Raw genomic sequence first — 12,956 nt, 5'->3', positions numbered from 1 at the left:
CTAGTTTCTAGAATCCAGGTTATTGTTCAAGTAAATGTATCACATAATACATAGGAGCACTTCATATTTTTATCAACAGAAGTACTTCTTCAACAGCCCTATGATAAATAAAATGCCTCTATGATAAATGATAAAAAATGATGTTAAACAACAGCTATTAATGATGCCTATTTTAAAATCAGCAGGTGTAATTTATATCCAGAAGTCTTAAAAGATCTAGCTAAAGCCTATGGAGGGGTCTAATAATTTTCAGTAAATCTTGGAAAATTGAGGACTGAAGGAAAAATAGGTTTGGAAACACTACAAAGCTTTATAAAAGCTTTCGGAAGTTGGGAGAAATTGACATTTTGTAGACAAGACAAACAGCTCCCTTGTATAAGTACACACCACCCAAGTACATAACAAACATGAGTGAACCCCCCTGAAATTAGCAATTACTGATTTGTCTTTATCTGGTACAACACTGAAGATGCTACCATTTAGTAAGCAAACTCTGGTTTTACAGTCAGTCTTCATAACTCAGGTTTATCACTGTCCTTTTACACTGTACTCACCCTTGTTTTCAATAGGTTTTTACAGTGAAGTCTGTAAGCAAAAATTGCCCACTTCCCAGGAAATCTCCCCACAAATCAGAAGTGTTCCTGTGTTTCACTACTTTGGCTCGCTTAAACAGCAGTGTTGAAAAATGTAAAAAAGCTTCATGATTCAGTTATGTCCAGCCATTTGAACTGTAACGGGCAAACTGAGACTTTGTTCAGTGTTTGTGGATATGGCTTCTCCCCCAGGTAGCCTAGCACAGCTATGTGTTTTTAACTGCTTGTCACAGATGCTTTCTATGCCCTTCTCCTCATGCTGTTGCACTGATTATTATCTCTATCACAATACTGCCCACAACGTCACTGTTTCTTATATTGACAGCTAAGTATTTGAGGCCTAAAGTTATCTTCCTGGATGAGATTATCTTGAAGGCCTTCACTGAAAGTATCTTGAATCTATTAATTATAGTTACTTATGGGGACAAGAGAATCAGCACCAAAGATCTGTCCCCTGCTTACCTCTGCAGGAGGATGTTTCGTGATATACCCAGTGTCTCTTTACACGCAGAAGTTTGCTTTTATTGCGCTTCATGCAACTAAGTTTTGCAGGATATTTTTTTTGGTAGCCCACCCAACCTAGGAAGACTCTCCCTACTGAGACACTGAATGGAGTTACTACTTAAGGTGCCTCACATCAAAAGAAAAGGCCTAAAAACAGACCGAGATCCTGTAAGTTTCTCATTTCAATCCCATTTGCAGAAGACTTCTAGCTTACACAATCTCTGAGGCAATCCATGAATGATTGTGTGGATCATCTTTACAGTTAAATGCCACTGCTAATCTATCTACTGATGCTGTCTTTAAACAGGCAAAAATGCAACCAGCTCCCTCACATGCACTGGGAGGCCAGGCACTGCCATCTCTATGGTACCTTTCCAAACCCAAGGAACAGAGAAATTTACCACAATAGCAGAAGAATTCTGTCTGTTCCCTCCTTCAGAATTTGAGCAGAGATTTAGATCAGCAGTTCAACAGTCATAACTATGGAATCATTTCACAATTTCATACTAAATAGGATCTATAAACATATATATATATAATATATATATAATATATATTTTTTAGCTTAAAATATCTGTAGCTTTGATAGTTTATTTCTCACCTAGTTTTTCCAGAAGTATTTTTAACAACTTTTCGGAATGACTGATTTGCTGAGGATCTTGTAGACATAGTTCTAGGAGAAGCACGAACAAAAGTAGATGGTGGTGTCTTCGGGATCTTCTTTACTAAATGAGTTACCCACTTCTTCTGTTCATCTTGACAAGATGCCAGTAACAGCATATCTCTTGCTGAAGTTACATCATAACTCACTAGAAGTAAAAGGAGGGAGATGATTCTGTGAAAACTAGGACTCGTTATCACAATATAGAATGATGACCTACCAGGTGTGCCACTGGAAAAAACAATGGCATGTATATATATAGTTGTATTGCATTTGTTTATATATTTCTGGAAGACAACAAACAGCAGGGAAAATTATGAATACAGTTTCTTTTAATATTGGTCACTCTGCATTCAGATTCATGAGTCTGACATTAATAATTAATATTTATTAACTAACACTAATATTCAAGTAATAAGAAAACTTATACTAATTGCAGTGTTAATAAGCTGGAAAGTTGTCTGGGTGCCTTATGGCTGAGTTCCAGAGTACATACTCCAAATGCTCCACTTCACAGGCACACAGAGAGGAAATCTTTACTCCAGTCTGTGAAGCAGCTGAAGAACCACTCTTCAAGGTCTCGGCACAGCTTGGTCATGTGGCCTCTGCATTGTCCCTGATGTGGGCCATGATTAAGTACACAGAGAATGGTCTGGGAACCAAGGAGCTGCTCAGTACATGGGCACAAACCTCTAGGGATCCTTGAGCTTTCAGGGTCCGCAGCAGTGCCATATCAGTTACACCACCAACGGCCTCCCTGCAGAGGCTTGCCACAGTTGCCTGTTCCTAAGTGGTGTTAGCACTCTATTATTTTAATAGCATCTTTCACGTCTAAAATCATAAAACTGAAGAGTTTAGAAAACTTTTAAAATGAAGTGCTTTTGTTTGCCTCCAGTAGTTCAGCAGGTCTGGCTAAACCATGCAAAGAATACAGAATGCAAAAAACCATGAGTATACCTTTGCATGGTGCAATTAATTCCTCCTTTTTATCCAAGTGGTCTCTATGGCACTTAACATGGCATCTTCGACATTCCAAGGCAGCAGGGGGTTTAAAGACATGCCAAAGAGGTTTGGCACAGGCCTCACAGTTGGCTGGGAAGTGGTATAACGTTGGAATAAATTCATGGCCTTTGTGATTTAGAAAATTTGTCTTCTCTGTCGGCTGTACTGGTTCTACCTCCAAATCCTTCCTGCATTCCCCCTCATTAGCATAGAGAATCTGAAAAAGAATTACTGCTGTGTTATTGTTGAAGTACTACATATTTTTACACAATTTTCAAAGAAGCCACCAAACTTTTTCAAGAGAGTTAAATAAAAATGAGAATACACTTCTTACTACCTGGAATATTTTAGGAATTTCTTCTGTTTCAGCTCTATATACATCTCCTTGGGTTACAGGCCGGACATGGAACAGTTTACTAGATTAGAAGAAACATGAATCAGAAAATGCTAAAAGGCTATGTATGTTTTTAAAACAGTTATCAAAGTGCTTTGAAAGTCTTATAATGTTTATGCAAGCAATACAATATACTTCAAGGCTGCAACATAAACTACAAAGATCTTGTCTACCCAAGGAAGACCAAATCATTTCATAGCACGGCAAGAGGGTTATCTTACAATGGGTTCAAGATCCATCATGGCCAATTTGCCTGTGAAAAAGGCTTTCAAATTCTTCCTCAGAAGACTGGGAAGTCTAACTGATTATTGCTATAAAAGCTTACTGATAACCTTGGATGGAAATAACCATATGAAATATAGTACTACTCACTGATTTTCTTATTAAATCGTATTATCAGTTGGTAAATAATCAATGCCAGAACATCACAAAAGGCAATCTGGGGCACCAACTTTTGAAAATGCTTTTAAAATTGGAACAAACAACATCTTACACTGGGTCAAGACTGGAAGTCCATCTATCTCAACATCCTGTTTTCAACAGTTGCCGTAACAGATGTTTATGTAAAGAGAGTAAGAAACAGCTTGAAGAGAAAATAACTTTTCCTGGCTACGAGCAATTGGCAGCTTAAGCACTTCCTGAGTTTGAGATTCCTTCCAGACCACTATTTGTTAGTCACTGATAGACCTATTCATGAATTTTGAAACCTTTTTTCAGTTACTACTCTATAAGGTCCCATAATGTCAATCAGCTGTTCAAACATCACATTCAAGTCACATATCAGTGATGGGCTTCAATGATATTTGACACAATTTTCCTCATGTATAACCAGTGTAAAGGGGTGACCATTTACTTTGTCATTCTAAACAGAAACCATCTGGAGAAGTTAGAAATGCTTTGGGCTTTATCAACACTGACCCTTCCTCGGACAGCGAGAAAAAGGTATGAAGCCAGGGGATGAGACCTAAAATCAGATAGCCAGTTCCCTAACTATCATGCCCTTCTTTAGAAAGCAGCTGTTGAAGCAACTGGAAAAAACAGTCATTACACTGAATCATGAAAAGAGATAGGTAGGTTCCACTATCTCTGACCCCTGTCTGTCATAACAAGATGAAGCTCTTCATTTCTGTAAATTCAGACCACTGACTACAGACAGTGGCACTTTATTGTGTATTTAACTTTTTCTGTAACATTTAGCAACAGTAGGACAAAGAAAAAGTAGTATCTTATCAGCACCCTGAAATACAGATAAACAGGCATTTTCCCACTAGTATGGGAAATTAAAATTTTTTTATGGAATGTTGATTCCAAGCTTCTAGATATGTTATCAGTTTTCTCACACAAAATACTCCTTTGCCAATTTGTATCCAAAACTACCAGTAACTTTACTTACTCTATATCTAGTACCATGGATGGATTAGACTGGTCCTTGTCCTTTTCATCATTGTAGAACAGTATCTTTTTACTGCTCACCACCACATACTGGGGAAAGAAAGGGTAAAACCAAGTTAAGATACCATTTACAAAAGCAACATTTATCCTACTGTACTGCCATATGCACATAAAAAAACTGAGTAAATTAAAGCTTTTAAACTAGTATCAGAAGATACTGAAATCATCACACAGACAGCTATACTACTGACAGCTGTGCAATGCTACAGCTGCAGTGACTGTTCGTTGTCACTGTACCCCCAAAATGCTTATGATGACTCTGGAAATCTATCTGTACAGAAACTTATGCAAGTAGCAACTGAAATTTATGTTACTCCAAAAATTACTGTATCACTGAGAACTTCTGGAGCGCAGAATCTAGCACTTATTGTTGAAGTTGTAAACAACAACTCTAGTTAAAAAGACCTGCAGGACTCACTAGTACTTTGCACCAAACTACTGGTAGGCTAAAGAGATTCTCACAGCTCCAGCTATTTCCTACACTTCTAATTTAATGGACTGGTAAAATAAACAGCCAAAATGATCAGCAGAAACAGAGGTCTGGTATACATTCCAAATCTAGGAATACACCGAGACAGTAAGGGAAAGGTTTGCAGAGAAGGATAAAAGAAATGGACATTCTTTTGCTACATGTCACTTTAAAGGTCAAACCACACAGTTTCATCCAGAGTGGTAAAGATGTTAAAGAACAGAAACATTTAGTAATATGTTGATTACTTTTTTTCTGAGTGTTCTCAAAGTTCTTGCTCCAAATCTGCATATTAATATATTACACCTATCCTGTACCACTGAAAAAGCTGAGTACTTCAGAATGCATGGAGTTCTGGGGAATAAGCAAGAGCTACCAGGAAGGCAGTGAGTTTTCAAGCCGGAGTGGACTGCAGGACCAGTTTCAAGAGAACTCCCAAATGCTGAGTATGCCTGCAGTGTCTGCGCCCCCACCCTGAGAAGCCCAAGGATGCTGTGCTCAACCTAAAGAACAGACACCCTTTCAATGCTGCTCACAATCACACAGAATTATAAACATTTCTTCACGACAGGAAAAACAAAGCAAATTGCTCACAAAAAAGTTTTGTAACCCAAAGGCCAGTTAAGATGAAACACCTCTAACATAAGTGCTTCCTAGTGATTTCAAGCCTGTAGAATTTGCTGCCTGTTGCTCTTCACTGGGAGCTGCCAGTCCGATGTCTTTGCTGAAACTGTCCATAGGCATAAACTCAATGACAGCTGTGGCAGTTCCCTCCCCTGCAGTTTCAAATGTTTTAGCAACAATGTATTAAAAGGTATGAGGTACTCAAGAGGATTAAAAAGAGGCAGACTGGCTGCTCTGTCTATAGTGAGCTCCAGATTCAGGTATAATACGACCCTGAAGCAGGTGAAAGGACAGAAAAGCAAGAGTGACTACACAAACAGTTCATCTTGAATTACTGGTAGGTAATTGAATGGGTTTCTGCATGATGCAGATACTGACAATTTAAGTAAATGGTGTCTACTCCTCCTGCAAGAGGAGGCTGAACCTCCTCATTACGCTGGACTTTTAAGTCTGACCTCAGAACCTGAATATGAAAGTTACCTTAACAAGTTTATAGAACAGTCTTTTAAAAATGCGTTCTGCAAGTTGCATCTCAATTACTGAAACGAGTCTAAAAAAGCCACAAGGGATGTTCCCCCCCTCCCCCCCGGACTAAAAGGGGCTTTCAGCTCCTCAGTCAGGACTCTTAAATAGAAAGCCTGATTAACTTGAAGCACCAGGTACTAAGCTATAATAGCGTGAGCCTCTTGCTATTTTCCCCACTGAAGAAAGAGTCTGTGCTTGAATTCCTTTGATCTAACTCAACAGAAAGCTAATGCTGCCTTTGTCTTTGAAGCCTGCACTTCTGCCCTTCACAGGCAAGAGCTGGGCCTTAATATGACTACTGTAACAAATGCAAATTCTAACTGCAATGGAATTCAGTTATCATACTGTATACAAGTCTTGGTACAAGTCTTGGTGAAAGAACAATTTAACCTCACCAAAAAAAGTTATGTACAAAAGCCTCAAAATCCTGTCGCGCACATCCAAAGATCTTCTGACAGTTCTGTTCTGTAGTGCTTTTTGAAGGGTATTTGATCAGCTCCCCTTGGGATGAAATGAAGTTCCAGATAAAAATACAGCTAACCCATGTTAGTGTTAACTTGAGGTATAACTCAAGTGTTTATTCTCAAATGATTTTCCACACTCACCCCTTTCTAACTTAAGCTAAATGACTTGGAGGGCATGGGGTAAAACCATCAGTGCTACTGACATCTGAGTGAGAAACGCAGCAGCTCAAGTTATAACAACTCAGGCATCAATCCAATGGCACTGCTAATGCAATTTTGCCTTGCCTTTAAGTTAATCCGGGCATGCCTGTATTTGAGGTTGCATATCTCCCACAAACACCAAACTGAAAGCGCATGAGAATCGGAACAGAAGCACCTGAGCAGGCTGACTACAAGCCAGCTTGTTTCAGATACGGTACAGTTCAGCCAACAGAATACATGTAAGTCAACATGGCCCCTCACTACTGTGTCTCACTGGTTTCAACGACAGCTAGGTTAAGGAATCTTACCAGCATGAGTCATTTTATGACAGAGGCATCCATCTATACTTCGAATTCCTTCAAAGTGCAAAAACTATTATTCAAACTAGGAAAGTATGAATGGAGTAACTGCCTAAAATACCTTGAGGGAACTAAACTAAGTATGCCTATACTGGGCATGCCTAAAGAAGCCCAAATACAGTCTTTCACTGGAGAAGCTACATTTATCAGAAGTTTAAAATTTTAATCATCAGAGGATGCAAGAATCATCTCCATTTCTAGAAGACAACTAGAAAAGGTTGCTGGAGATATTCTGACAGGAAAATGATGCAGTATTTTAGATAATCCAGAGCAGAATAAAGCTACATGACTTGTGCCTAGGCACAGTCACTTCTGTTCATGGACACTGCCAGAAGTCTGACAGCAACCTGGAGAATCACCTCCAGAACAAGAGGAATCAAGCAGCCTTAGCTGTCAAACAGAACAAGTTGCAGAATAGATTTACAGATAGGTGTGTTTCATGAACACCCAAACACTACTGGCATTTGACTCAAATACGGCATGAAGAATGTCCTTAACCCTGTCCTGTAGATTTCATAGAAACATAGAATCACAGGATCATTTAGGTTGGAAATAACCTTTAAGATCGTCAAGTCAAACTGTTAACACAGGACTGCCAAGTCCATCACTAAACCATGCCTCTAAGCACCATATCTACATGTCTTTTGACATTCCAGGGTTGGTAATTCCACCACACCCCTGGGCAGCCTGTTCCAATGCTTCATTTCCTGCAGTTCTGCTAACAGGGAGACAAAGTGAAATGCAAAGAGACAAGAAACCAACTGAAAAGCATTTGAGGTATCTATAGCAAACCCGAGGTTCCAAATTGTGGTAAGCAAACATTTTCAATGCGGCACCTGTTTGCATTGCATCTCATGTGAGAGTCTGGGAGAATACTCTAAGCAGCCATCAGTTGAAATAGGACAGAGCTTAACACTCAATCTCTGCAAGCTAGAATAGGTGGCTGTGTTAACTTACAGCCACATCACCAAGAAGGTCTGGTACTGATGTAAAAATAGGCAGGTCTGGAACTCAAAACACTCCCAACTATATAAAGTAGGTCATGTTAGCCAACTGGAATCAAAGGACTTCAGCAGCTAACAGCTCAAAACAAACACTTCCGTGCTTCTTTGAGAGGAACTAAATCCTCCTTTAAATTTTGTAGGAACCACTTCTAACACTTGTAGAATGTGAACATGAACAACAGCCTCTGAGAAGGACTTTTCAGCAGAAATCAGACAGTTAACTTGAAAGTGTCATGAACAAACCGAATAACTTCCAATACTGGTCTTTGAATGTAAGTAAGGAAGATGCAGGGAAATAAACTATTTCATATGAATTGCTTGCAAAATTTAAAAAATTCTAGTGACCATGTTCACTTTTCCAACTTGTTATATTAAAAGATGTTCAAAGAGAGGAACTGGAAAGCTAGAAAACAATCAGAAACTGGTTCTAAGCTTATAGGCATCCCACTTTGAACATCTGAAGCTTCAAAGAACTAGATCATAACCTCTGCAGAGGCAAAACAATACTGCTTTGTTTAGGAGTGGGTGTTTCTGTTTCTGTTCTGTTTCTTTTCAAGAGAGACTGACCATTTTAAAAGTAAGGGACATGGCAGTGTCCTTGAAAATCATGTGTGGCAACTTAGTATGATACACTCTTCCACGGCCTTCAGAACATTTAGGTGTGGTATTCCCTACTCTCTGCTGTCAAGTTGCACAAAGAGCTTATTTTTCACCAGCAGGATTATAAAGAAGCTTACACAAAGGAGAAACAAAATTTTGAATAGTTCCACGATGCCCATTGTAAAGCATTTCCTCACCGGCCTGTCATAAATTTGCACAATGTTATTACTACAGATTGCATACTGAACTTGAATTTTCTTGTTGGGATTTTTTTTTTCTTCATTAAAATAATGTATACACACTAAATTGTTTTAATTGTTTTGTTTGCTCCTTAAATGTGAGCTGTAAAACCAATCCACCATACGCCTAAAAAACTTTTCAAGGGAGTTGAAGAAGAAAAAAAAAACCCATCCATTTGTACCTGTTTCTTCCAGCCATGCCGCTTTATATTTCCTTTGTTTGGTATTGAAAGCCAACCTTCAAGTCTTGATTCTGGTTTAAAAAAAATGCATATTAAATAATTTCATGTATTTATAATAATTAAGCAGAATAGCACAAAAGCAAACTATTACTAGAAAGGAAAATATACTACATGCAGTAATAGGCCATTACCTGTTCAGCAAAGCAAAATAAAAAGCACAGCTAAGTAAAACGTAGATATAAGTATTTACTTCATGCTTCATCACAAGCTAACATTTGATTATACAGTTACCACAAAATACAGTGAAACTGTTTTCCTTGATGCCAACATCTAACACTGTACGTAAATAGTTTGCAAAGAGCCAGGCAGGAAAGACTTTGCTTTGAAAATGTGTTACAGCTTAAACGGAAGATGATTAAGAGATTCTCAATATAAACATAATTTAATATTCAGCGGGGCTAAACAAAAATACTCAGCAGAAAGATGCAGCAAGTAAAACAAACCAGATCCACATTTTCCAAGGGGAACAAAAAAAAGGAGAGCGCACAAGAGCAAGCAAAGCTATACGGATGTCCCATTACTCACAGAAGATAAGCATAGGAGATAAATAAATAAGGAATGCAGGAAGAATCAACTAGATATAAAGAATAAGAGACAAGCATTTTATTTAAATTTTCAGTGGACAGTTTTTGAAAGAGTAATGTAATAAAATATTTTCCTAATATGAAACTACAGAAATAATTTAACAATGATACAAAGAAGCGTCACAACAAAGACAGCATTCTGCCTAATGTGGATTATAGATTTTAAAACCCCCTCCAGATAACTGATACTTGGGTTTGATAGGCATTTTTTAAATTAAGAAGTGAGGTAATAGCGGTGAGAAGCTATTGTGATTCCGTTAATTTGACACAGTACAAAGTCTCACAATTTTGTAAATGTGAGAATGAAGTAATCAAAATTTCATTCCATCATTATAAATTTATTTCACAATTGAGAAAAATCTGAGTTTTTTTTTAAAACTATCATAAAAATGTGTTTATAGAAAAAAGGTCAGAGTACAGAAATACAGCCAATAGCTAACGTATGCATTCTTTACAATAAATTTAACTGGCAGCACCGAAAACTTCAAAAACATTAAGTTAAAATTTGTTGAAACATTCTCCACAAATGTATTTGTAAGAAGGAGCTACTGGTCCCTGTTATCCTTCAGGGATAGTTCTGTGTGAGGTGTACCTCAGCAAACTCTGAAAATACATTCAAATATGTAAAAGATACTGTCCATATATTTGTTCCGTGAAATTGCAACGAGACTGACAGCCTAGCCTTGCAGCAGGCATTGAAATGAGGCGTAAAACCCCCTCCCTTCCCACGTTAGCCTTACAACATACCATACTTAGAAGTGGACTACACTTAAAAATATAGAATCGTTTCCTAACATTTCTCCAAACAGAATTCAAAATACTGGTGGACCAGTGAACTACTCAAATTCTAATTGGAAGAAAGGCATGTTAGCAGCACTCATTCCAGTAAGAAAATTTCCTGGAAAAAATTAAGGAAATGTGTATTTCCCTGCCTGTCGTATCTGTACAAGAAATAGTGGGGTGTGGGTTCTCCCCCCAGACCCCTCCTCAATTTTTGATATTCAGTAGCTTTGGAAAAAGAAGCCTACTTCCTTCATGTCTGCAGGCATCACAGATAATGCTTATCTTGTTTTGAATACTTCCATTAGTTTTTACATCATGAAAAGATTCTTCCATTTTTAGAAATTTTAGAAAAAACCTAAATCTCAAGTCCTCCATTGCAAAATAAAGTGATTAATTGATAATGAAGAACATGGTATGGACAACTGGAATTCAAAAGCAATATTGTATGGACAACTGTGATTTGAAAGGAGTAAGTAGGCATCTATGGAAATTGTGACATATGAAAATCTGGAAAGATTTATTAATGATAAATTTTAAAAGATGCATCAGGGACAGTGTAGGTAGGCGTTTTTCTAAGCTCATTTCTATTTCAGCGCATTCTGAAAAAAACTTTAAAGTAGAAACTGGATAAGCTGTTACAAATGAATCAGATGACATTCTCTTCTGTCTACTATAAATCTATTTTAGTGACCAAATTCTATCTGCATGAGAGATGATTTCTGAGCTGTGAATAACATCATGCAGTTGAAAATAACACTTTCTGAATGCACTCCTTTCAACAAAGCTAACATTTGTCTGGAACCAAATGTACTCTTGAAAGGGTAGATGAGCCCTTTCATTCTAACCTTGCCACAAAGGTTTGTGTCAAGTAATATTTATAGTGTATTTTAATTTCCCTTGACAGAGTTAGCTAGTACAACTGCAAATGCTTGTCTGGCCATTTCACAAATATTTGATAGAGAATAATAATATTTATGAGTGTTCTGATTAAGTAATTAAGAAAATATGGGCTATCTAGAGTATGAAAAAGAATCTTCCATTCCTGTCTTTAAAAATAGGCTCAAAACTATTGCCTGACAACTTCCTTTATTTTGGAAAAAATCCTAGAATTGATACTTCATATTTCCAATGCAGAAAATCCAAGACATGCCTCAAAAATATCTGATGGCTAGTTGGACCTGAGTAGAATATGACAAAAGAATTCCATAAATGCTACAGAACTTATAATTATCTCTGAATATATATTAAAATGTGGATTTGCATTCTAAACATCTTCATGGTTATTATTCATATTGCCAGAATTCATTGTGATTCAGTGTGATAAATGTTGAGTTCTAAGAGTAAGTCTTCAACAAAATCACACTAGACAACCATGACCGTACTGACTGTAAGACTTTTTGCTGTTTAGAAGCGAAGTAATACAGGCACCTTCATGAGCAGCGGAGCACCTCTTTCTAACGTTCAAGAATGCCTCCTACTCCTCAGACTCTTCCATAGTAACAAAAACCCTTGAGATACTATCTTGCTAATTCTTTCCAGTCCACCCTTCCCCTTTGAATCTTTCCTTTCTCAGATTGTCTTACTATAATTCATGTGGCTCTCACCAAAGATTGCTGGCTGGATCTATGCTTGTTGGAGGTATATTCAGGTGATGGCTACTTGCAGGTATTTCTGAAAGTCCCATATTAAAAAAACCAACTGTTGGCTTAAATGGTCCATGTTTTATTATTCCACCTTATCTTTGTGTAAAGATAATATATAACATATGGTGTAAAATATTATGTGCTGCATTTAAACCTTTAGGACAGCTCAATTGCTTAATTTATCTTGCCAATCAGATGAAAAGATATAGCACTTAGGAAAAAAATAATCTTAAGTTCCTAAATACATTTTGTCTTGACAAAAAGAAACCTGTTTATAATCATGTAAGTATTAAGACTTCCTAAGTCCAGCCAGGAGGAAGAGGCATTCCAAAAGCATCATTAAAAAGCAAATACTTCAGCTGTTTCAGCAAGGACTCTAAACATTGGAGACATGAACTGAGACATAGCTGCTATCTGAACCAATAATCAGCAGTAAGAGTTACAAAAATCGGCTAAAACTAAATACAAGGAAAACCTTCCTCTACATTATGCTCTTTCTTTCCCATCTGGTGAAGCAAAAGCCCGAGATTAGCCTGGAATGTCTAAAATGAGCCAATCCCTACCTTCGGAGAATGAAAGTTGCCCTGGGAGCTGCCAGAACTTGAGGGGTGTG

The 12,956-nt window shown here is 37.6% G+C and overlaps 1 protein-coding gene across 1 annotated transcript in view; it reads right to left on the bottom strand.

The window, feature by feature from the left end:
• The window catches only part of ROCK1 (Rho associated coiled-coil containing protein kinase 1), a 92,092-nt gene that overhangs the window by 5,602 nt on the left and 73,534 nt on the right, over positions 1-12,956 (bottom strand). Inside the window, exons 28-32 of the mRNA XM_080380424.1 lie at positions 9,274-9,344; positions 4,548-4,636; positions 3,098-3,176; positions 2,716-2,977; positions 1,699-1,906 (exon numbers count right to left, since the gene is read on the bottom strand). Of these exons, the coding sequence (XP_080236550.1) occupies positions 1,699-1,906; positions 2,716-2,977; positions 3,098-3,176; positions 4,548-4,636; positions 9,274-9,344 (709 nt within the window). The remainder of the gene's footprint in view (positions 1-1,698; positions 1,907-2,715; positions 2,978-3,097; positions 3,177-4,547; positions 4,637-9,273; positions 9,345-12,956) is intronic.

The sequence above is a fragment of the Falco punctatus genome (genome assembly GCF_963210335.1).
Source record: "Falco punctatus genome assembly, chromosome: 3".
NCBI classification, from domain to species: Eukaryota; Metazoa; Chordata; class Aves; order Falconiformes; family Falconidae; genus Falco; species Falco punctatus.
The sequence above is the reverse complement of the archived record's forward strand: the minus strand, read 5'-3'. Positions and strand labels throughout refer to the sequence as shown.